Genomic DNA, 26499 nt, shown 5'->3' with positions numbered 1-26499 from the left:
CTAAGTTCGGACTGGCACCCAGGCTAGTAATTTATGTCTTTGCAGTGGGTTTATGCATTTGTTTTGTTTGCACTCTCCTGCACATCTTTTTTACAGTGTTTTCTTTCCTTCCATGCATCCTGTGTTATTCTCATGTTTGTATTTATAGTATACAAAAATAGAAGTAAACTTTTATTGTCCTTACATTGTCAGAAGTACAAAGCAACAAATTAAACTCTTTGCATTTAACCCATCCCCTTGGGGAGCAGTGGGCTACCATTGTGTGGTGCCAGGGGAGTAGTGTAGGGTTAAGCCGGGAATACACTGTGCAATAGTTTCAATTGTTGACTGCTGCTACAGCTCATACCGTACGACGAAACTGCAGGGTTTAAAAGTTTCCAGCTCACGATGTATGTTCTCACACTGTGTGACCCGACGCTCTGATGCGATCTACCTGCTCACACTGTACGACTAAAAACCACGTAGGACTCAGTTCCATAGTGAGGTGGCACTACTCAGACTCATCTATCCAGAAACCAAACGAGTAGAAGAGGAATATGAAGCTCACTAGAGTAAAACGCGCTGCCTTGGTAATTTGCGTAATTTTGTGCTGAAAGCCCTAAAAAGAAAAGGCGACGACATATTTAGACAAAGACATGGCTGAGCAAACATGGCCACTACGGTCTGTCAATTTTACAGAAAGAACTCCATTTCACTAATTGCACCCCCGCCATGCTTCTGTGTAAGGTGCCCACAAACACCTTACGATGGCCGACTGAATTTCAAACATGTTTGATTTTGTTCCGACCTGATGGGGAGGTGGTGGTGAGAAGCTAAATGCCCCTCGTTACCCCCTGTATACTGAACAACGGGCAATCAGGCTGAAAGTCGGCCCGATTGAAAAATTCTTGCACGACTAGAGAATCAGACCAAAAAGGGCAAACAATTGTAGAGTGTAAAGGCCCATTCATACCTCACGTAAAAGACGGATACGGATACGTGTGGAGTGTTTCATACGTTCTAACCGTCGATTTCGTCCGTACTTTGACACGAAAATTGGGAGCTTACGCTTACAGACGAAACGGATCAATACGGAGCAATACTACCGGAAACGGTGGGGGCGCTATTGAGTTTTTAGTACAAAATGTCAACGGAGCAAATGCAACAGAATCAGGTCTTGGACCATCGCCATGTTTTGATCAATGACGAATCATTGGCGCCCAGCACTGCCACCTAGAGGAAATACGGGTTATTGCGCACCTCAATGGACGGAGGTATGAAGGAGTCAACGGATAGAATGTACAGACAGAAATACGGACGTGCAGGCCAAACGTGAGGTATGAATGGGCCTTTAGCCTGACTTTAAGGACCTTGCTCAGGAACCCAGAGTAGATGTGGGGATCGAACCAGGTACTTGCCACCTTCTAAGAGCACAGGCTCTAACCACTAGCCGAACACTCCCCCCAACAACGTACATTTGCTGTCCCAATTTGTTGTGCATCATGTATTTTTAGAGCACTTGCACCCCTCATCTACTGCACTAAAGGCATTTCTTTCCTGCTGGTAAAATGAGTTTGCATAGATCATTACCAACAAGGCTAGTAACTGTTGTGTTCCTGAAGAAATCAAGTAATCAGCTTTTACCTAACCTAGAATTTCTTTCTTAGTTGAACAAATGTGCTCAAATTAGTTGTTTACATCTTTGATTGTGGAAGTAAGCTGCTGTAGAGGAATAACTTTTCTTTTCTTTAAGTTTCTATACATCTTTACCAAAGTTGAACTTTCTAACATACATTAGAAAGATAACACACTCTGAAACAAGAGGGAAATCTGCATAACAGAAATTGACAACAAAAACAATCCCGCTAAAAATAATCAAGAAGGATTAAGCAAACACAAACCATGTTTAAAGGGTGTTAGACTTTGGGTAGCTTGTAAAACCCATAAACACAAATTGTAAGTAAGGCTTCCACTGGAAGCAAAGACGTATGTCTCCAAAAAGGTAAATGGGTAAATACTGAATGCCACATGATGTGAAAGCAGGTGCTGGAGTGCTAAACAGTCCTGGAGCCGTCGTTCGTGATCCTCGGATCAAAGATGGCCGTCTTCACACATTGCTCTTCATCACTAACATAATGGGGGGGAGGGGAGAAAGGTGTTAGGACCATCTGGGTAGACTTTTGGAGCAAAGATATAATACTTTTATGTGCAACTATATTTATTTCTTCAAAGCAGCAAATTAAATTGGTCTCAACACAGAAAGATGCATCTCATCTTGTTCTCTGAATACTTCATTTGTGCTTCATTAGCGGATAATCAAAAGCATTTGATTCCAATTGTCATTATTTATGCAACGCAGCATAAAGGGGAAGGAACATGAGTGTTTGAGGGTTTATAATGATCAACATCCTGCACTGACTGATCATTTCCTCCTGGGGTCTGTTTTGCGAAGCAGGTTTAACAAACTCTGATTTAAACTGAACTCTAAATTGATCTAGCTTAAAGTTGGGAACTCTGAGTGCTCAGTTTCACAACAGCTGCTATGAATTAGTCAATCCACTCCAAATAGAACCTATCAGAGTTTAGTACGTGCGTAACAAGTATGAAAAGCCATTGTCAGTGGAGCACCAATTCGATGAGTCACCTTGACGACAGGCAACAGGAAGTGCCTATTTTACCCTTACTGGAACTAGAGATCTTAAAGATAGCTCTTTCATTATCCCGAGAAGGCATATGAAAAAGAGAATGTCGAGTTTGACCGCTGGAAGCTTTTATACCTACATGCTCTGGTGAGATTAAATTTTGGCCCAGCAAAGTGTTGGGCAGACAGTTGGACTTGTTTCTATGTCCACATTCATGAATTAGGTTAATACTCTAATTAAAAATACAGTCTTTGAATCATGGCCGTCATCGCTGGTTCATTCTCATGATGAAAAAAGTCGACAAGACTAGATTAATTTGTTCCTGTTTTGTCAGCATGGTTGTACATAACCCTAACCCTACAACACCCAAATATTTTGAGTAAAATCTGTAAAGTCAAACCTGATGCTTTGCCCCTCGACGTCTTCAATGGTGTCTGGTAGAGGTTTGTTGACCGTCTCAGGCAGGAGCAGGGTCAGTCCAGCGCCCAGCAATGGACACAGGCCAGAGAGAACCATGGGAGCATGAGGGTGGATGTTTCTTAGAAGGTATGTCATGGGAGCCAGGACCCCTCCGATCCGTGCACACATGGATCCTATGCCAATCCCATTTTGCCTATAGAACGGGGATAAAGCAGGCAGACCGGTTATAAACCTGCAGCTGACTGTGTTTAATATAAAGGTTTTCAAATACGTTTTTACTCAAGAACACACAGAAATGCACGGCAGGCCAACACTCACCTGATCACAGTTGGAAATACTTCAGCGGAGTAGACATAAATGATAGACAGAGAGGCAGTGATTCCAAACTTCCCAATCATGGCCAGGACTGTTCTGACAATGGGCAAGTCTACAGAAAAGGTGATAAAAAAAAAGACTTGTGACCAAACATTCAAAAACAGAGGGTAGAACACAGCTTTTTATTAGATAAGAGTAAAGACTGTCCGTTTGTGTCATGAATACTTACCGCTAGGGATGCAGGTTGTTAAGAGGCAGGCAGAACCTCCCACTGCTAGAAAAGCTAGCTGGGAGAACTTGCGTGAACGGTTAAGGGTGAACAGCGTGATTGTGCGTGCAGGCATCTCCACCAAACCAAAGATCATCTGGGTTAAGAAGATGTTCATTCCGAAGTCGGAAATGTTGAGGGACAGGCTGTAGTACACCAGGACATTGACAAACCTGAAGCACGGATCAGAAAACACATGTCACCTGTTTGAAATCCTAAAGCAGGGGAAACAAATTAAAAATCTGCTGGGTCCGAATAAAGGACCCTGGTCTGCTAATCCGTGACCTCCGTTCTAGTAAAGTGATCATAAGATCCCATCCAAAGGTTCTAGCAGTTAAAGGTGCAGTAGATCTTTTCTGATGCATTTTTTACTATGTGTCTTAAATATCTCCCCATAGCTGCTTAGCAGGCCATGAAATAAAAGGTCTCGAAGTGAAACCAAAATAAATGCTCCCCGCTACAGTGAGAAATCAATGAATAACCCCAACCAATCACAAAAGACGGTCCGTTGTACATGATTGGTTCCATGACACGTCTGCTTGACCCCCCCGTGCGCATACCCTGACACATGAAACAATCGACCCCCCAATGTTCGTGCAGGACGCCGTGGCTGGAAGCTAGCCACTGTTATGCTACGTTTACACCTTGTTATCACACCTTATTATCGTTGTCTGGGCAACCCCAATGTTTTACATCCTGTGGCAACGCTCAACCTATCATGTAGCGTAACATCACTGGCATGCACCAAAAATTTTCCTTTAATAGGCTAATGCAGTAAAGCATCTGTCCTTAACATTTTTCCTGCATTACTTTTACCTTTTTACTTTAGTTGTTTTAAAAATGGTACTTTTGCACTTTTACTTGAGTAAAAAGCTTAAGTTCACAATCTAACTTCTACAAAAGTGTTTTTAAACAGTAGGATTTCTACTTAAGTAATAAACATTAGTACTTTGACACCTCTGTGCGTAATGAACGCCATGTTCAGGCATTAGGATCTCTGTCATTGCACTTGGCACCAGGACACTGTGCTGGAGGTGGATGATCCTCTTGGTAGTTGTCGCCGTAATAATAATTAATGATTGAACTTTATTGTTCAACACTGGAGAAATTTACCTCTGCATTTAACCCATGCCCCTAGGGGAGCAGTGGGTTGTCATCATGGGGCGCCCGGGGAGAAACTCAGAACCTCAGGATTCCAAGCTCTATGCACTAAACACTAGGCCACCACTCCCTTTTTTTATTAATCTTTTCTTAATAAACAAGTAGGATGACAAGTAGAAATTCCCTCATAGTTTTGTAGTCAAGATCACACCAACTGAGACCAAGGAGTACAGAGACCAGGCCAAGACCTTACTGTATATGACCTAAAGGTAAAGGTCTTTGCCTCTAAAGTTCTTAGCCTAGTCTTGGTCTCGGTACTCCTTGGCCCTAGTTGGTTTGGTCTTGACTACAACAGTATTCTTTTGTCCAGTGAAATTTCTTTTTTATTATTTAGCCAAGTGTTTCCAGCTGCTTAATTCTTTGAAGAAAGTCTTTAAGAATGACATCTTCATTCTGGCTGTTTTTTTGTTTGTTTGTTTGATTTCAACTAGACTGCTTTAGACCTTCTGCTGTGTGGTCATTTTGCAACAGGGCAAAAGCAAAGAAATGATGTTTTATGTTGCAAAGTAATTTTTTTAAGCCTGTAAAACTTTTTTTTTGAGTCACAGGGGTTGGGTTTTGTTGTAGAAACCAATGCTGAGGCACAATATTTTTGGCCTGATCTTCAGAGTTTCCAAACAACAGACGCTACATTGCCAGTTAATGTTTCCTTTCCTCATTAATATTATTCCATTGTTGTCGTTTCTGATGGTCTAAATCGAGGTTCTCTCTCCATCCTATACTATAATATGAAAGCAACAATGACTGCAGATAATTATACATGTCAGTTTGCACCACACCCTAAACTACTAAAATAGAACTGCGTCTTTTTAAACTAAACTAATAAGTTGAGTTTCCAATATGAAAAACAGCTTTGCATGTGGTAAATGTTAACATTTGCATAAGCACGAATTTGCAAGGATTGGGCATTAAAATGTGATCTACATATATATTAAGGAAAAAAGGTTTGCACACGTCTGTTGTCTGTGGGACTTGGAATGGAAATCACTTTGCAGGTTTTTTTGAAGATCAGCCCTCCTTGTAAAAACACGTTGGCACCTGTTTTAAGACAAACAAGTCTTCTGAAGATCACATGCCTTTTGTTTTGGCTTGGACCCTGGTTGGCATTTTAAAGGTGTTGTTCTTAATGTGAACACAAGATGGTACCAGAGAGGGAAATGAGGAAGCCGCACACAGGAACTGTTTAACAGGCTTTAAGGATTTCTTTTTAAGGTTCTTTATTGAGATGCTGGTATTGTGATGTTTTATTCTCCTTTACAAAATAAATAGGGGACTTTTTACTGAAAATCAAATATTGAAAGATGATTAATAAAAATATTTTAATGGCGGCTCGCCTTTCATTTTTAATGAGATATTTTGAAGAATCAACAGCCCCTCAGGAATAATTACATTCTATTGAATTCTATTTTATTCTATTCCAGTGAAGTATCACTGTTGGCATACAGAGTAGGAACCCTAAATGTTAATCCGAGCTGAAATTTAGATCACTTTGCATGTTTTATCAAAAAACAACAGGAGAAATGAATCCAAGGAATCAATATTCGAACTTAGTTATTCAGAGAGTTGGCCTGAAACTGTAAATGCAGGAGAGTCTTGGTTCCAATAGCAGGTTTTCTTGCTCTTCCTTTTTTGGGGAAACAGGCTTTGATACAAATAATAAGAGCAGTTCAGTATTGATTTGGGACATAACCTGGCCTAACTTAACTGTCTTTGTTTAGACCAATATTAAATATTTTTACTTTCAAAAACATGCAAATATGACTTTCTGCACTGAAAGAACAAGAACCTAATGTCAGGTCTTGCACAGGAGGTAAACTTTGCATCAACTTGTTAATCAGCCACTGTCAGTGTTGCAGAAAGCCTCCAGGCCTTAACCTGTCAGTGATATGACATATTTTGACTTTTCTATCTGGAATGTATTGAATGCCTAACACCTTTCTGCAGCTCAGAATTGACATTTTGACACAATGCAGCTAAATGTTGTGACATGATCAATGGTTATGGGGAGTGGCGGTCTAGTGGTTAGTGCATAGAGCTGGGAATCCTGAGGTCTGGGTCTCTGAGCAAATCCCTTAACCCCACACTGCTCTGTAGGCACTGCACAATGGCAGCCCACTGCTGCCATTGTGCTGGGTTAATGCAGAGTTAAATTTGTCCTACAGTATGTGAGATCAATAAAGTTCAGTCATTAATTATTATTATGGAGACAAGTGCAAAGAGGATCATCCACCTCCAGCACAGAGTGTCCTGGTGCCAAGTGCAATGACGGAGATCCTAACGCCTGAACATGGCGTTCATTACGGACAGAGGTCAAAAGTATTAATGTTTATTACTTAAGTAAAAACAATTTTGTAGAAGTTAGATTAACTACTTAACCTTATTACTCTAGTAAAAACGTAAAAGTAATGCAGGAAAATTGTTAAGGACAGATGCTTTATTGCTCTATCCTATTAACGGAACATTTTTCTACAATTCTGGATGATGATTTCCTTTTACTTAATTTTCTTATTTTTATAACTAATGGTAATGGCAGTATCAAAATTAACTTCGCATCATCTTGAAAAACAATTTTGGTATGTGGAGAACAACAAGTTGGCGCAGCACCGAGTCCAACCATAAAGAAATTAATTATCTGGATAAAACAAATTATCTTGATGGTTTTTATTTCTTTTTAAATACCAACAGGCCATAAAGAAAATTAGCTTAAATGAAACAAAACTAATGAGTCTATTTTTAGTAGAAAGCAGATATAATTCCTAAAAATTGGAAGGTTTAGAAGTAAAAAAGTTGTCTAAAAAATAATTACTGCAGCAAAGCCAAAATTTCTACCTAAGGTAGTGAAGTATTTGTACTTTGTTACTGGACACCTAAGATTATGGACACTCCCTAATTAGCCATAATTCGCTGGTTTGACTCCATTTAAGTAACCCTGGCAGTAGTCAGATTGATACGCTACAACTGAGTTGAGTTCTACGTTGTGAGACTCAAAACTCGGATCTTGATCCAGCTTACAGGGCAAGGATACCATTTAAATCCTGCATATCGCTCTCACTGCACGCTCAGGTCAGTTCCACAAATATTGCGCCATAATCATTGCTGCCATACTTCAGCAGCATGGAAGTGACGATTTTGGCGGTCCCAACTAAATGCAGTATAGAACCGTTTTAATAGACTCAGTGCCTTGGTACCAAACTAGTACTGGTATACCAAACATCTTTAATCAGGACACTGAAACCGCTGCACCTTGTTGAGATGGCGTTTCAATTATCAACAGTAGCAACCATTCAAAATGGCCCTTCCCAGTCAAATGCCAGCCACTGGTGTGACCCCCTCCTTCTCCTGGGCGTGCATATTGTCTACTCTGACTCCACCCTTTCACTGAATTACAGGGTCTGACCAGGAGATGACGCTTCTCTTTAGATCGTAATATCCACAAATCATGACAGAAAGAATATTTTAGTACAAAGATTGATGTTTCCAAAGGAACTGTAGAGGACTAGCCAAGGACCCATCAAGGAAAGTATGGACATTTTGAATGGTTACTGCTGTATTCCAAAAAATGAAATATAAAAAAAACAATCCACTGGACTTTGTTTCCAAGTTTGAAGATGTTTCTCTTCCCATCCAGGAAGGTTTTAATTCAAAATGTCAGGAACAGCGTTGAGTTCGAGGTTTTATACAGCAGCCCAACAAAGCCAAGCTTTTTTTTTGTTGAAAACAAGCAAATAGAAACGGACAAACGGGTCCACCCCCTTGGAATGGGGGTCGTTTGGCTTCTTTGCTAGCCCGCAATGCCTCATACCTGTCTATGTCTCTGAAAGGATGAATAGGTGAGGTCTTCTGCAGCAGCAGGGTGGACCCGTTCATCCGTTTCAATTTGCATGTCTTCAAAAAAAAAACAAGGCAGCTTTGTTGGGCTACTGTATAACACCGCAAACTCAAAGCAATTCCTGACATTTCGAATTGAAAAAGCTTCCTGGATGGGAAGAGAAACGTCTTCCAACTTAGAAACAAAGTCCAGTGGATTTTATTTTTTTACTTTTTTTGGAATGACTGAGAATCTTCACAAGCAAACGGCTACTTCTGTAGACCTACTTTGTCACACTTTGATCATGATAGAGATAATTCTGAATTGTGTCTGCGGTCAGCATAAGTGTCCTTCTGTTAAATTTTTCTATTAACTGAATCATACAAAAAAAAAAAGAAAAAAGATTCAAATAATTGATGGAAATAATTCTGGCAACTCTGAATATATTGTCTGGGCAATGAAAGACCTTCCTCTTATGTATTTTGTCATGTTTGATTACCCTGAAGTAACCAGCTGCCTGTTTGCTCCATCTGAGTGTTTCCTGCATTCCCACCAAGCGAGCACACCAAGGTAAAAACATATCCGTAATTTGACCCCAGCTAATTGGGCGGCAGGTATGAGCAGGTGGAATTTTTAGTAGCGTGTAAACATTTGAAGAGTATACAGTTGCAGCCTTCAGCCTCCTGAGGTGAGATAACAGTAATCGCCTGGGCAACCTGTTATTCCTGTATTTTTGTTACAACAGGTTTGGCATAAAGACTCCCACTGGTCATTTCTATTTAAGTAATTACAAGAAACAACATCCAGAGAAAAACGGTGAATACCTGAACTGCTCATCATCATCTTCTTCTTTTCTTTACACTAAGATGCAGCACTCCAGATCTGTATCAGTTTAAATACAGAAAATAAAAACAGCTGATTGGTTCTACTTTCTGTTTTAACATTCAGTCTGATAATAATTTATCTCCTTAAGGCTGGTTTATGCTCAGAAACCAGGTCATCTGTGTGTGTGTGTCGCAGTTAACGCAGATGTGCCCCCAAAATTGTAGACCGGAGACAGGACAGGAGACCTCTGATTGGTCAGATCTACATCCGCTCTACTCTATGCGTATTTCCTGTCTGGTACCTTATCGGCTTGTTTGTTTGTTTGACCGCCATTGTGGAAAATGACTGAAGATAGTCCAGCTAGAAGAGCGAGGTGAACGAGAACGCTGGGACGCTTTTTCCACCTGGATCTTTTTGGTCCTCATGTCCCTCCGTTGTCGCACAAACTTGCCCCCACTTCCTCACCGCCTCGGACGTATCTAGACCCACAGCTATTTCCTGATTGTCCCTCTTGCATTGTGGCGCGGAATAACATAGCGCAGACCACGCTTCAATATTAGGCATAAATCAAAAATATCTGTGTCATACCTGTGACACACTGCTGTGGGGAGTATAACCAGCCCTTTAGTCTGGCAACCACTGTGTTGTCAGTGTGCCCCAGGGCAGCATTGGCTGTAATGTAGCTTGTCACCATCAGAGTGTGAATGAATGACTGAATGTTCTGAAATAATAAAGAAACACAGGCCATCTAACCTACTGTAGGATAAAAGGCAGGGTTTAACTGTTGGGATCTTTCCAGGAACCTGGCCTTGTGTGTTTCCACTGTGATTATCAGGGTTCTAAAAGGATGTGGGTAAAACTGTACCCCAAAAAATGCTGCAGTGAGGCGGAAGTATCTTCCTCTACCAGGAGCTTATGATTTAACTCTTAACTATTTCAAAATGAGTAAAAACAGTTGACAATAGCATTAAGCATAAACTTTTCATAAAGAGATATATTCATCGGTTTTAAATTGCTGCATATAGAAAATCACAGCAGCGGTGGATCCAGCTCGCCTGTATCTAGACCCACAGCTTGTTCTCGATTGACCCTCTTGCTTTGTGTGGTTGAATAACATAGCGCAGACCACGCTTCATTATTGGGCATAAATCAAAAATATCTGCGGCAAGCTCACTGCCACACACTGCTGCAGAAGTATAACCAGCCCTTTAGGCTTTAATGCAGCTAGATTTTAACCAGTTGGTCTAGACCAGTTGGTCTAGATGCACTAGACCAATAGATGCACTAGACCAATAGATGCACTACTGTAGATCCATTTAGATTGCTTACAATTAAACCTGAAATCTGCCTGTTTCACGGAGGGCTGAATGTTTCTCAGGCTGCAGAACAATGCAAAGCTCCCCATTCCCTCAACCTTCAGTGCACATTGTTTATCTGGCTAAAAAAGGGTTCCCAAGCTTTCCACAGACGTAATAGTCAGATAAATATAGGATATTTCTGTGAAAAACCCTGACAACCCCGATTTGGCAGCCATAGAACATTCACCCATCACTCTTACTAAAAGCTGCAGATGGGGTTCCCTGCAGAGCTGAGATTTTAGCGTTACTAGCATCAGATTCCGTTATATTGACCCAGATTTTTTCACTCAAACAAGGAATCATGGTGTACAGACATGAAATTGTCTTAATGCAAACTGTCTCATTTTGTTCCAAAGCTGACTTCGCAAGCAGTAACGTGTGCTTTCGCCTTCTTCAAAGAGACAGCCTGAGGGGAAGGAGCTGCATAAACGGTGCTGCTGGAATGCAGGCTTTTAAATACAGAGTGGGGAGAGAAAACACCTCAGGGGGTGCCGGTGCTGATGGGTCTTCTTTGGGATAAGTTGCTCACCAACTTCACCTGGTGCTGCCAGTCAGTCAGGATGCAGTTGATCTACCGAGAGGTGATGGCAGGAACTGTGAGCTGGGTGATTGTCTGGGTTTATGATTTAGGAATGCCAAGTCCTCAAAAAGGATCCTAGTGAATGACACAGGATGAAGTTTTGTCCCAGGTTGGCTTGTCATCAGTGGATCTGTGATGCTTCAACATCAGTCGCTCATAGGATATTATGACCAGAGACTTCAAAGTGTCTGCATCTATTGAATCGTATCATGGTGTCCCTTCAGATTGCGATGATGCTTTTATAGCAGGAGGGAACCAGAGAGCTCAAGGAAATACAGAAGCCCTGAATTACAGGGTCTGACCAGGAGATGATGCTTCTCTTTAGATCTTAATGTCATGTCCACAAAATCATGACAGAGAGAATGGTTTAGCACAAGGATTGATGTTTAAAAAGGAATTGTAGGGGACCAGCCAAGGAAAGTGGGGAAATTTTGAATGGCTACCACTGTAGCTGAACATCTTAGGAAAGTTGTTTGCCAGTTATTCAGTGAATGCTTTCAGGCAGAGTGAGTGATTTACCATCGGGTTGGAGCTTTCCTGACCTTCTGACGCTGAAAGGCCTAATTTACATCTTCTAGTGCAGGGGGTAAGAGGATGAGGTTTGTGGGGTTGTTATTAGGGGTTGCAGGTAGTCCTGTTAAGTGGGAGAGAAGTGTCACCCAGTGCAGGAAGTGAGTCTCTCAGTTGCCCTTACTTGGTTTATAGTTGTGTGAAAGTTCTTGCTCTACACTCCCTTTCTCACAAAACCAAATTAAGAAGTGACAACCAGTAATCCGAGCTTCGAATCCAACAAAAACATGTGCCAATCAAGATCAGCGCTATTAAAAACGCAACAGGGCTAAAACCATAAAATGAGAAAAATCTTGATTGAATGCTAAATTTCATCAACTACAAAAAACTAGAGTTAGACTGGGCTTTAACTTGGCCACAAACTTTGTCATAAACTTGTCTTGTTATCAACCTTTCATTGTTCTCCTTCCTCCAGGTATTACTGAATCATCTTTTTCTTTCTTCATCTTAAGTTTGCTGACATTTATTTCTCATTTTATAATTGACAATACTACTTCTCTTAAATTTACTTAAATGTACTGTAAAGTTCTTCTAGTTGAGTGGATTTTAACCCATGTTACATAGCGCTAGCGCCAACTACTGTCACACTGGAAAAAAATCGAAATCTAGATATGTAATTTTTCTTAAAATAAGTGCAGTTGTTCTTGCATTGAGGAGGTGAGAGAGACAATCTGCCACACTGGAAATAACCTAAATCTAGATAAGTAATTTTTTCTTAAAATAAGTGCATTTGTTCTTGCATTGAGGAGGTAAAAGACACATTTTGCCAATGGAACAAGACAATTTACATTTAAAATAAGAAAATATAATTGCATTGTCTTATTTCAAGTGCATATTATCTAATTATCTTATTTTAAGAGTAAAAATACTCATTCCATTGTCAAAATGTCTAATTTACCTACTCAAATTAAGGGTAAATACACTTAATTTAAGACATTTTAACATTTTTCGAGATAATCTTTCCAGTGCAATGGCATAAAAACTGTACATTTAAAATAAGAAAAAACAATTGCATTGTCCTATTTTAAGTGAATATTATCTAATCTTATTTTAAGAGTAAAAATCTTTATTCTATTGGCAGATCATGTTATTTACCTACTAAAATTAAGGGCAGATACACTTCATTTAACATTTTTTTTACTAATTTCTAGATTTTTTTTTTACAGTACAAATGGTTTTGTGGTGTGTCGATCATCTCACTGCAAAAACAATCAGAAATAAGTGAAAATATCTTAAATCAAGTGTATTTACCCTCGATTTGAATAAGGTAAATAAGACGATTTGCCAATAGAATGAGTATTCTTACTCTTAAAATAAGATAATTTGACACTATGCATTTGGAATAAGACAATGCAATTTTTTTTTTCTCATTTAAAATGTAAATTGTCTTGTTCCATTGGCAAACTGTCTCACTTACCTCCTCAGTTCAAGAGAAAATTCACTTATTTTTAGGAAGAAACTTATTTAGATTTCATTTTTTGCAGGGGATTTCAGGAAGTTCCTGTGACTATTTTACAAAGAATTAAGTGTGCTTGAACATAATAACAAAATAAAAACAATTTAAGGAAAATGCTACACAAACAGACTCTGTGCATGACCTACTTATTGGCTTGAGCTTGTAAGAATTGCTAGGAAGAGACCAGGAAACTGGGCTAATAGCCAATGTTGGACTGAGATTCTCTCTTCTGAAGTATGTCTCCTCCTGTAATAAAGAAATGTCAACCTTTTATCTGTTCAGTGGATATTGACTAATATTAACTTTCATTGATTACGCATATGGATGATTTATGCACCTATGGTTTAACATTGCTGGTAGGCTGCCTTTAATCTTCTCAACAGGAAGCAAACACACCATGAGCCACGTCTGGCCTTGGATGAAAGGGCCATGTGGGCAGTGCTTGCTAACCTGGCTCTGATGGCTCTACTCACGCTGTTATTGGACCTTTCCCCACAAAGAAAGCCGTTTGGCCGCATCCTGCACAAACCATTTCTTTCTGCTCATTTAACCCACTTTGTCTTCTTTTCAACTGGTTTTGTCGTTGTAAGTTCTGATGCTTGCTCTTTAGATCTTAATGTCCGCAAATCATGACAGAAAAAACATTTTAGTACAAAGATTAAAGTTAAAAAAAGAATTGTGGGGGACCATCCAAGGGCCCATCAAGGAAAGTGGGGAAATTTTGAAAGGCTACTACATAATGCTGTTATTTGCAACCATTTTTCCCCCTTTGGATGACCACAAACTCACAAAGTTTAGGAAGAGCGAGTGGATGTGGGGAAAAAACTCTTAGCCAATTAGAGCCAGAAAACATCTGCTGCTGGGTTTGAACTGTTAAACAGGAGCGTTTAATAATAATTTCACACTAGAAACAGATAACGAAATTTCACATGTGATCCTTCTACTACGGATAATTTAATCCTCTCTGCCCTTCTTTATAGATATGATCACTGTATGAGAAAGTCAATTTAAGTAACTCCAGGAACCACATCTGTAAAAAACCAAGAATGAGCACATGATACTAAGAAGTAGTCCAGTAAGCAGAAAAACATCCTCCTTGTGGCGGGACATTCCTGTCCCCCTCGCATCTGCTTAATCTATATGTGGCAAGGAAAAACTATACGGGGGGAAAAAGTAGAGGAAAGCTGCTTCTTATTGTCACACACAACAAGAAAACCCAAAATCATTTTCTTCTCTTCCCCATAAGAATAAATTACACAATCAGATTAAGAAACCTGCGCCTGGTCAAAATATTTCATGAATCAAAGGAGCCAGTTGACGGTTGTTGCTCGCTCTCTGCACCCTGTGGCTTTAAGTTCCAAGAATTACACAACTGCTCGGTGTCTGGTGAATAGAGGGTTTGTCAATGTAATGCAGAGTATAGAGGGAGGGTTCAGTTCATAAATGCCAAGGGAGAAAATATGTGACCCAGTTGGATAGAAATAACTCTTTGCTACCATGCTGCAGCCTGCATGGCCAAACTTTTAGCTGGAAGGGAGTTTTTTTTTTATTTTATGCATAGTAGATCAACCTAGACACAACAGGCAGTCATTCATTTCAGTCCACAGAGCCTTCTCAAGGCAGCTTTGAAGACAAACAGGTCCAGTTACACTGTTAAAACAACCTAGAACTATAAAAATGTCTTAAATTAAGTGTATTTACCCTTCATTTGCATCGGTAATTGAGATAATTTGCCAATGGAATGAGTATTTTGTCTCTTCAAATCAGATAATTAGATAATATGCACTTGAATTAAGACAATAAAATTGTGTTTTTCTTATTCTAAATGTAAATTGTCTTGTTCCATTAGCAGAGTGACTCACTTGTCTCCTCAGTTCAACAAAAAATGCACTTATTTTAAGAAAAAATGACTTATTTAGATTGACATTTGTTCCAGCGTATAAAGGAATCCAACTCAATCCGATGTAATGATAACAATCTAGTTGGTCCAAATTCAACAGCCATCAATGGATCAGTTCAAATGTTGGGTTGATTCTCAGAACCAAACAGGCGTGAAAGAATCAGGCCATATAAACAGAGGAGTGCTCTGCAAAAATGATCTAAAAATTAGTAAAATGCCTTAAGTGTATTTACCTTAAAATAAGATACTTCTCTTGAAATAAGATAATTAGATAATATGCACTTGTAATAAGAGCATATATAAGAGTTTTTATTTTTATTTTGAATGCAAATTGTTTAGTTACATTGCACTGGAAAAAAAATCGAAATCTAGATAAGCCAATTTTTCTTAAATAAAGTGATTTGTTCTTGAATTGAGGAGGTGAGACTTTTTGCCAATGGAACAAGACAATTCACTTTTAAAAAAAGAAAAACACAATTGCATTGTCTTATTTCAAGTGCAGATTATCTAAATATCTTATTTTAAGAGTAAAAATACTCATCATTCCATTGGAAAGCTATCTCCTTTACCTACTCAAATAAAGGGTAAATACACTTAATTTAAGAGATTTTTACTTATTTCTAGATCGTTCTTGCAGTGTGGCAAAGTGTCTCACCTCTTCAATAAATAAAAAAAGTTCTTGTTTTGAGAAACAAAAAAACTTATTGACATAAAAAAAATGCAGTGTGTTTCATACAACCATGAACAACAATCTCCTAATTTCTGCTACATCAGGGACTGAAACCAGAAAAAAAAATTAGTTTATTTTAGACCCTTGTTTTTTTTTTTATTTTTTTTAGAAAATCTACATCACTTTTCTCTGTGAATGTATATCTCTTGAAAAAAATGAATCGTTTTCATGACATTTTTTTTTAGCTTGGACATTAAGGAGAGTAATCTGTTGCTGTTACCTCTAAAGCCGGGAATACACTGCGACATTTTCAATAATTGAAAGCAGCTACAACTCAAACTGTACAACGAAACCGCAGGGTTTGAACTTGTGTTGTATCGATACCGATACCAGTATGGGGCGGGGCCCGATCCAGAACTAAAATGCTGTTATCTGTATCAGTGAGTACAAACAAATAGGGCAGCGATACCATTTTGAGAACTAAAAGTTTATCCAACTATTGTCACCCATTCCAGGTAGGCAATAAAATGTTCTACTGGATTCACTTTGTTTTAGTCTTTTTCCTGCTTCACAAAGGAAGGCAGCAGCTTGACAAAGTGATGATGCACTGGAAAAATTCAAAATCTAGATAAGTCATTTTTTCTTAGAATAAGTGCATTTGTTTTGGGAATAAGGAGGTAAAATATATACATTTTGCCAATGGAACAAGACAATTTACACTTAAAATAAGAAAACAAAGTTTCATTGTCTTATTTTAAGTGCGTATTATCTAATGATCTTATTTTAAGAATAAAAATACTCATTCCATTGGCAAACTATCTCATATACCTACTTAAATTAAGGGTAAATACACTTAATTTAAGAATTTTATACTTATTTCTAGATCGTTTTTCCAGTGTGGCAATTATTTTACATCCAGGTAGACTGCAGTTCTTCATATATACACACACATCAACTTCAAACAGATGGTATCAGTATGGTATCGGTATCGGCCGATACTGCACAGCCAGGTATCGGGTATCAGGGCCAAAAAATGGCATCTAGTTTAAAACACTAGTTTAAAAGTTCCCAGCTCACGATGTATGTTCTCACACTGTGCGGCCCGACACTCTGATGTGATCTACCCGCTTACACTGTACGTCCAAAAACCGCACATCAAACTCAGCGCAAGGAAGATGGCGCTGGTCAGACTCGTCAATCTGGAAGAAGAACTCCATTGTTTGCACATGCGCAGTGCTCAAGGTTCTGGTCTTCAACAGCAGGATTTGTCCATAAACACCTTACGACGACCGACTGAATTTCAAATATTTTTAATTTTCTCCCGACCTTAAGATTCCTGATGGGGAGGTGGTCATGAGAGGCGGATCGCCCATCGTTACCCCCTGTTCACTACATGACACACCATCAGGCTGAAAGTTGGCCCGATCGAAAAAATAATCGCACGACTGGAGAATCGGCCCGGCTTAAAAGAGCCACTGACTTCATTGGAATAAAGAATTGATGAAATTAGTACATTTCACAGCTTGTTTCATGACAGTGATTTATATGCGTTCATCTCTCAGGACGACCCAATCATGTTATCCATGGCTCTGAAGTATAAACTGAAGGCTTGCAGATTTAGTTTGAGTGTTTTGATCAGAAATGGTCCGATTTAGATAAATGTTCATATAAAAGAAGAACAAATTTAAAGTTGGTCAAATACTCACCATAGATAAAAGACAATCAGGGAGTGCTTCCGCATCTTAGGGGTCCGAATGAGGTCAACAAAGGAGTGCTTCTTCTTCAGTACAGTTTTCTCTTCAGTCTGTTGAACCTGATAAGAGGGAAGGATGGTAAAACTCTCAGAGGACGGCTGGGACGTGCAGTTTGCATGTTTAAATGGAAGCCTGTTATCAAAAGCCTTTATTCAAAGTGAGAATGGATGCCACCATGTTGGAAGGTTTCTGGTATGATTACCTAGGTGACAGAGTGGGATCCATCCTAAGAAAAATAGCAGACTGGCTGCTGATTCATGTCACCTTTTCCAATGTTTCTACCAATACAAAGCTAATCTCACTGAATTTTTAACACAAATCCCTACAGAGGGTCTTCACTAAGCCTGTCTTTAAATTATTTAAATCTAAATAATTCATATTTTTCTGAAAATAAGTGTACTTTTTTCTTAAATTAAGGAGGAAAATGAGAAACTGCCAATGGAACAAGACGATTTACATTTACACACTGGAAAAAAATCTAAATCTAGATAAGGCATTTTTTTTTTTTAAAACAAGTGCATTTGTTCTTGAATTGAGGAGGTAAAAGAAACATTTTGCCAATGGAACAAGATGATTTACATTTAAAATAAGAAAACACAATTGCATTGTCTTATTTCAAGTGCATATTATCTGATTATTTTATTTTAAGAGTAAAAATACTCATTCCATTGGCAGATGATTTCATTGACCTACTCAAATTAATAGTAAATACACTTAATTTAAGACATTTTTGCTCATTTCTAGATTGTTTTTGCAGTGCATGAAGAAGAAACAATTGCATTGTCTTATTTCAAGTGTATATTATCTAATTATCAAACAAGAAAAGGGACAAGGGAGGGAGAAAATGTGGAACAAATAATGCATGTCTATTCTATTAACATTTCTCTATCTGTATAAAAGGTCTGTTTTATGTGTTGTCTTCTCCATTCAGAGGGCCCCCTACCTGTCTTTGCCTAGGGCCCCAAGTTTCCTAAATCCGCCCCTGGTGACAGGAAGCCTCAGCTTTCAGACCCTGATCTGTCGCTCCGCTGCAGATTGAGATAATATTCCTCACCTACACCTCCAGGCAGAACACCACGGCTCCAATAAATCAAAGTTAATATTTGGGAGTTTGACGCGGCTGCTTTAAAGAAAAGTGTTGACATGATTTACAGAAAGCTTATTTATCAAAGCAGTGAGAGTTCTGATGACATCATGTCATCTATGTGCGTGTGCAGATTGGACTCTTGTTTTTGTTTGATTAAAATCCTGATCTATCAGAATTTAAAGGGAAAAGGTCATTTTTGCAAAGAAGGAAGCTGGAGATCACGTGTGTGAAGGTCTGCTTAGTCGCCACTCTGGAATATCGTCTTACCAAATCTGAAACCACATGAGGAAGGAGCTCTTCCTCCTTGGAATAAAAACATCTCTAAATGTGCTTTTTCTAATATTATTGAAAAACAACCTTTTTTCACTTCCTTCTTTAGTAATCAACAGTGACCCGGAGACCTACTTTCTTTTTGTCCTTCTGATGATGTCCCTGTGAACTATAGTGTTATAAACATTGTCTTACCAAAGTATTTGCAACCCCCGAACCTCTTCTCATTTTTTCATGTCAATCCATATAACAGCTTTTTTGGTAACTTTCAGGGTTCTTGTCGACTTTTCTTATAACTAACAGTAATTCCAGTTAAAATAACCCAACATAATAAATTGTTTCTATTCCATAAACCTGTACATTGGAGTTAAAACTGTGCAGATGCCAACAGCTTCTGACTTAATATTACACCTCAAGTTTTGACAGACACACATATATGTTTATAGTGAGATTTCACCAGCGTAAAATGAAATGTGTGTCTTTTATTAGAGGGATAAATTACAAAACCCACATTCCTACCTGACATATCTCCAGGTCTTTACTGATTGGCTTCCCATTCATCTCTGCTGCCTTCAGGATCAGTTCCCACGCTTCCGCGTTCCTGTCGTTGGCCATCAACCAGCGTGCCGATTTTGGCAAGACCCTGAGCATAATTATATCAGTCAGCTTTATTGGCTGTTAATGTGTGCACTATCAACTAATCTGCCTTTAGTTTGCAGATCTCACATTGCAGAGTAGCTAGGTATAAACATATCAACTGTAGAGGAGATAAATATAGGAAAAAAGGGGAAACAGTATGTATTTGTTTTATTGTAATGTGTAAAAGAGAAGAAAAAAAGGAGTTTCTGATAGTGCAAATATGCTTATTAAACAGCAGAGTAGAGCGGCTGCTCAGGCTGTGGGGGAAAAAGTAATAAGTAAACAGTTCCTAAATTAAGTGTATTTACCCTTAATTACCCTTAATAATAGTTAAATGAGAGTTTGCCAATAGAATGAGAATTTTTACTCTTAAAATAAGATAATTAGATAATACGCACTTGAGATAAGACAATGTAATTGTTTTTTCTTATTTTAAATGTAAATTATTTTGTTCCATTGGCAAATGTCTGACTTGACACCTCAATTCAAGATAAAAAGCACTTATTTTAAGAAAGAAATGACTTATCGAGATTTTGATTTTTTTTCCAGTGTGTCTGCTGGTTCCTGCAAAAAGCGCTTTGAAGCTCTGAACTGGAAATAAAAGTGCATCTTGGTGCAGGATGTGTGGGGTCTGCAGAGGAAGCAAACAGGTCCTCACTGCAGATCTTGGTTTCCTGAACCATGAGGACCAGGTCAGCACTGGAGAGAGGACGCTTCCTGGAAAACCGGAGCTAATCCCCAGTCGATAGAGTGATACTTAGATTGGCGGAGGGAAGAGGTGAGGCCAACATCATCTCTATGGAGTGAATGTTTTTCCAATATTGTTCAAAGAAAAGGAAACCCTGAGATAACTGACTTAAATAAAAAAAAGGAACACATTTATAAATGCAATCCAGCAATTGCACTTTGAAAATGTTTTTCATTAAAGAAGGGCTTTGAGTTCTCTTATTTATTTCAGATTTCTTTTTTTCTAGATTATATATTTTCATATTTTATTTTACCAAATTGTCTTTTGTAGATTTGGTTTTACAAATTGCATTCTCTTGATTTGGTTCACCGTTCTTATTTATGAAGAGCGAGTGTTTGTTATTGGCTTGCAGTGAGGAGAACGATCAGTAAAGCTGTTTGAAAAGAATGCAATTTGGGAAACTTAATCTAAAAAAAAATAATAATAATTAAAAAAAGAAAATATAAAATCTTAAACAATATCTGAAAAATGCAGTTTGTACATTTTTATTTTTAAAATAAGTGAAAGAAGTTTTTAATTAAATAAATCGGAGAAAACTAAAGCATTTGTTTTTGTTGGATTTCCATTTACAAAACATCTGTTTTGCAACATGGAATACAATTCACGCCATACTTCTCCAATATTGTGCAGGTTGGCTAAAAATTGACATTTTTACATTTTTTGCTGTGTTTTAATGCCATACTTCATCCAAACCATACACCAATTAGTTTTGCTTAATTTGTGCATCTCTGAGTGATCCCTGTCGGATCAGCAGCCCCTCCCGTCATGAAAATGAGCAGCAGAGAATATTACGTAAAGGAGCGCCCCCTCCAGGTAGCAACTGCCTCAACTGAACTTTACCAGCTAGTTTAAACCAATCCCCCCTTTCTTCCAGTTAAGAGGAAGTTTTTCCTCTCTACTGTCGCTACAAGCATGCTTAGTGTGAGGGATTGTATTTGAGTCAATGGGTCGATGCATTTAACTAGTTTTCCTTAGATAGAGAACTTTGAATCAATCTGAATGATCTGGTGAACTGGAAAGTGCCTTGAGATGACATGTGTTGTGATTTGGGGCTTTAGAAATAAACTGAAGCAGAACTCAGTGATTCTAATGGCTTTTTAGCTGCTAATGCTGCAACTTTCCCTTTTTTAGCTAATGTCTGAGTCGTAAAAACCTTTTTTTCTGGCCTCTAGAGAAAAAGGTGCTTTGAAGGCAGGTGTTTTTCTTTGCCGTTGGACGAAAATGTTAACATTTCGTAACCATATAACACCCACATGGTGCTAAAGGCATTATTGATGGCTTCAGAAGGCGGGAAACGGGACCTGCAAAAGTCCTTCAGGGCATTTTCTGTTGTTACATCACTTCACACATTCAAAGGAATGTTGCCCTTGCACTTTGTTTCTCCTCTCTTGTACTTTACCGGTGTGAAATGCAAATGAGAATCATAAATAACTTGCATGTCAAGAGGCATTGCAAGGCAACCTCATAGAAGGTCAGCACATTTCCTCTGGTCCGAGGAACGCCTTGCAGACAGAGAATAAATCCGCATAATTCATGAGCAGGAAAAAAGGCAGACAAACATATATATGAATGAATTCTTACTTTAACCCTTAAAAAAACTCCCAGATTCCGTTTTTATTTCTGTATCTGGTGCAGACGGCAGCCCACTCACCAAATGTAGATGATGAAGATGAAGCCAGGTGCAGATATAGCCAGCTGCAGCTTACGCCAGTCTCTTATGAGGTACGCGAGTCCAGCCAGTATGATGTATCCAAAGCCGAAGAAGTAGTCTGTGATTATACCAGCCAGCATGCGCTGTTTGGGGCCTGTCCATTCAGTACCTGAGGGGTAAGCAGTCATGAGCGCACAGTAGAACAATATGGAGCGAAATTTGTTCCTTTATTGTTGCAAGCCAATAACACGTTTTGTAAATGGAAATTTGGGGGAAAAATATTCAAGAAAGAAAACTTTCGCAAATAAAAAGAAAAAAAGGTTTTTGTAGACAATTTTTTCTTTTTATTTCTTTTTTCTTTTTTTACAGATTGATATTTTCAACCTTTCATTTTCCTCTTTTCAGATTATGTTTTTCACTGGAAAAGAGATGTAGAAATAGGTAGATATTTCTCAAATGAAGCGTATTTACCCTTCTTCGAATACACTGGAAAAAATCTAAATCTAGATAAGTCATTTTTTTTTCTTTAACTAAGTGCATTTGTTCTTGAATTGAGGAGATAAAAGAGACATTTTAAGAGTAAAAAATCTTTAAAAAATTGAAGACATTTTGACTTATTTCTTGATCATTTTGACAGTGCAGGTAAATCAAAATCAAGTGTATTTACCCTTAATTAGAGTACGTAAATGTGATAGTTTGCCAATGGAATGAGTATTTTTACTGTTAAAATAAGATAATTAGATAAAATGCACTTGAAATAAGACAATGTAATTGTGTTTTCTCATTTTAAATGTAAATCCTCTGTTCTATTGGAAAGATGTCTTTTTTTTTACCTCCTAAATCTAAGAAAAAAAGCACTTATTTTAAGAAAAAAAGACTTATCCAGATTTAGATTTTTTCCAGTGTAGAAATGCATCTACGCTCTTCACTCAGGATATGATCGGGAAAATAAAAACTGGAAGAATGCAACTAGTAAAACCCAATCGGAAAAAGTAAAGTTACAAAAATAAAGTATAAGAATATCAAATCTGTATATACAAAAGAAAATCTGAAAAAATAAAGCATGAAAACCCCCCCAAATTTTGCTCTAAATCTTTTTCTTTCATTGAAATCATACAATGAAAGGTTCTTAATTTGAAATGTTTCACCATTGAATAACATTTCTGTGGACGTCAGCATTTAAATCTGTATAAAAGCATATTTTGATATAAAGAGAACGAACTGTGCTTGAGGCTTATCTCTGCTCATATAAACAGCTGTCTGAAAGCTGACTGTGCCTTATTCTATCTGTAATTATCAAGGATAAGAAATGCTGTAGCCCTATGAAATCTTATCGTGCCTTCACTATACAGGCCTCTCCAATTATTTGCTTTCTTTAAAGAAAACCTTGACTTTAAAAAGCTGTTACAAAAATGTAACTTTGCTGATTTTATTTCTATTCTTCCTCTTAAATGTGCCCCTCAACAATTATGTCATCTATAGGAATTGCTTTTAGACTGAATCAAATATTCATGCAGCTGTTGTATGTTCTCACTGCAAAGTCAAGAAAATAACTTTTTTTCAGTGGTTTTATTTATCAGTGCTGTCCTGAATCCCGATCAGAACTTTACCCTGATACAGTTCTATACACGCATGGCTCCTCCCACAATCCTAAAACATGCACTCACTGTTAAAACGATCTAGAAATAAGTGAAAATGTCTTAAATGAAGTGTATTTAGCCTTAATTTGATTAGGTAAATAAGATGATATGCCAATGGAATGAGGATTTTTACTCTTTAAATAAGGTAATTAGATAATATACACTTGAAATAAGACAATGAATTTTTTATTTTCTTATTTTAAATGTAAATAGTCTTGTTTCATTGGCAAAGTGTCTCTCTTACCTCCTCAATTCAAGAAAAAATGCACTTATTTTAAGAAAAAATGAATGATTTAGATTTTTTTATTTTGCACTGGATGAATGGGCCGGTGGAGGAAGGTTTCTGCAGGCCACTGACCTAAAACGAAGGCGTTCATGATGACGCCGGAGATGGACATTCCGACCATGAAGCGAAGAGCGATGTAGATGTAGAAATGGGGAGCAAAGGCGGCAGCTACACCGAAGATTGCTTGGATAGCCAGGCTGACCAGGATGATAATCCGGCGTCCGTATCTGACAAACACAAGAAAAACACAAGGGATGACCTGCCTGGTTCACAACTAGTCAATACACTGGAAAAAAACTGAATAAGTACAAATGTCCTAAATTAAGTGTATTTACCATTAATTTGAGTAGGTACATGAGATAGTTTGCGTATTTTTACTCTTAAAATAAGATAATTAGATAATATGCACTTTAAATAAGACAATGTAATTGTGTTTTCTTATTTTAAGTGTAAATTGTCTTGTTCCATTGGCAAAATGTCTCTTTTGTCTCCTCAATCCAAGAACAAATGCACATTTTTAAAGAAAAAACTACTTATCTAGATTTAGATTTCTAATGCAGTCGATCTTAACTTACTTATCAGCCAAGTGACCAAACACAAGAGCTCCAACGAGGAGTCCGGACATGTAGATGGACGAGCCCAGATTGTTGAGGCCGGCGTTGGAACAGACCAGGTCCCACTGGAAGAAAAGAAGGACAGCTGTGGGTGAACCATCTGCTCTCTTTTTGCAGTGAACTGGCTGCCTGCAGAGAAAAACAGCCGTCAGGTTTCCAGGCCTCAGGTTGTTGCCTCTGATGGGTAAGGAGCAGAACCTCCAGAGGATGCAGAGATCCTGATTCCCTGTGACTGACTGACGCCTTCACCAGCTGTGGATCTGTTTACACACAGCTCAATGAATGTGATGAGCTGGTACGTGGGTCCAACGCGCTCCGGTCATGTAACTGCCCAACCCTCACCTTCACGTGCGAGGAAGTGACCCTACCAGGGCATGCGGGGGAAGAGTCAAGGATGGCTGCACTGCATGTGTCCATCTCATCCCCTCGCTCAGGCTCAGATATCACAGAGCCCACTGTAATAAGACTTCTCAGCCCCTTCCACATTTCACTGCTACATGGGCTCGTTATTTTGAACTCATTAAGGGAAACTGCTTTGAATGCTTTGACTCACCTCAGTTACTATGGTGCTCTGGAATGTTTCCCTGCTGTACTCCCAGCCGTCCTGACAGCTCGCGGCCGGCTGCCCGTCTCCAGGAGCTGCAGAGCCGCTGAGGTTCAGGGCCGTGGAGCAGGACAGCTCAGGAAGGCCTCCTGGGCTGCTCAGGTGACTGAAGTTTGCAGGGGTGGACGCTGAGGGCCAAGCAGAGCGGCACAGATGAGGAGGAACGGCCCCGGTGAACACTGACACCAGCATGTGGAACGCCAAGAAGATCTGAGGTAGACAGATCCACACGTACAGCAGCTTCTGGAACTTCCCAAAGCCTCCAATTTTACTCAGGATCTCATCGAAATTCATTGTTCTAGTCAGCTGTAGATGTAACACTTTAAATGAGCTTTAGTTTGGAACCAAACTAGTCTGACAAGAGATGAACCCAGGGGGATACTTTCAGAGCAGATAAATAGGCCGGAGCAGGCAGATGATTAACAGGAGGAGGGAGACGCTGTCGCACCTGTGCTGAGCTCTGAGAGCGACCTGAAGCCGTGCAGCGTGGGACTGTGTGCGGCTGCTCTGACCTCAGAGTGATGGGGGGGTGAGCTTAAAGCAGGAGGGAGGCGTCTGCAGCACGGGGGAGGAGCAGAGGGACGATGCTATCCTTTCATCTCTCCTCCCCTCCTGAAAAAGTTTCATAAGATGAAATTAAGTAACTCATTTTGAGATGAAACCAAAAGTTTGTGGCAGACGTGTATCATCAGGGGGAGGAGTCAGCAGAGACGAAGGAAAAGCTTTTCTGTTTGGATTATGAAAAAGAAAAAAAGGGAAGAAGCCTCATTACACTGCAAAAACAATGTAGAAATAAGTCAACGTTTCTCAAATGAAGTGTATTTACCCTTCATTTGAGTAGGTAAATAAGATGAATTACCAAAGGAATGAGATTTCTTGCTCTTAAAATAAGATAATTAGATAATATGTAGTTGAAATAAGACTATGCAATTGTTTTTTCTTATTTTAAATATAAATTGTCTTGTCCCGTTGGCAAAATGTTTCTTTTACCTCCTCAATTCAACAAGAAAAAATGCACTTACATTAAGAAAAAATGACTTATCTAGATTTTGATCTTTTTCAGTGTACTCACACCTTAGAGATTCCTGTCATATTATGTTCTTCTGTCACTATTGAGCGCTGCGTGGGTGGAGGCAGTGGCACAAAGGCAGCCAACAGATCGCAGGGAAAGATTTAGGCCACTCTTTACTTTCCGTTCCCATCTTTAGGGATCAGTGGGCTGCTGGAAACCTGAGAGCTCCGGCGTTCATGGAT

General features: G+C 38.9%; 1 protein-coding gene across 1 annotated transcript; it reads right to left on the bottom strand.

Moving 5' to 3' along the window:
• Positions 1 to 1338: 1338 nt before the first annotated feature.
• Positions 1339 to 25741, bottom strand: LOC107092358 (solute carrier family 22 member 6-like). The gene is made up of 10 exons (XM_015386796.1): positions 25195 to 25741; positions 24603 to 24706; positions 24100 to 24254; positions 22102 to 22270; positions 19583 to 19706; positions 17659 to 17765; positions 3586 to 3797; positions 3360 to 3468; positions 3022 to 3234; positions 1339 to 2106 (listed from the first exon to the last, which is right to left on the bottom strand). Exons 1-10 carry the CDS (start codon positions 25537 to 25539, stop codon positions 2034 to 2036), a joined length of 1611 nt encoding a protein of 536 aa, XP_015242282.1. The 5' UTR covers positions 25540 to 25741; the 3' UTR covers positions 1339 to 2033.
• Positions 25742 to 26499: the final 758 nt, after the last annotated feature.

Source organism: Cyprinodon variegatus, unplaced genomic scaffold (genome assembly GCF_000732505.1).
Source record: "Cyprinodon variegatus isolate N-32 unplaced genomic scaffold, C_variegatus-1.0 Scaffold378, whole genome shotgun sequence".
Classification (NCBI taxonomy): domain Eukaryota; kingdom Metazoa; phylum Chordata; class Actinopteri; order Cyprinodontiformes; family Cyprinodontidae; genus Cyprinodon; species Cyprinodon variegatus.
This window is presented reverse-complemented; position numbering and strand designations above follow the sequence as displayed.

Bases quoted from the DNA above. Each gene is read 5' to 3' on its own strand.
- LOC107092358 (XM_015386796.1), bottom strand. From the start codon at position 25,539: ATGAATTTCGATGAGATCCTGAGTAAAATTGGAGGCTTTGGGAAGTTC. The intron at 19,707-22,101 runs GTGAGTGGGCTG...AATTATGCTCAG, and splicing joins ATCTTCATCATCTACATTTG to GGTCTTGCCAAAATCGGCAC. The intron at 3,235-3,359 runs GTGAGTGTTGGC...CCCGTTCTATAG, and splicing joins GTATTTCCAACTGTGATCAG to GCAAAATGGGATTGGCATAG.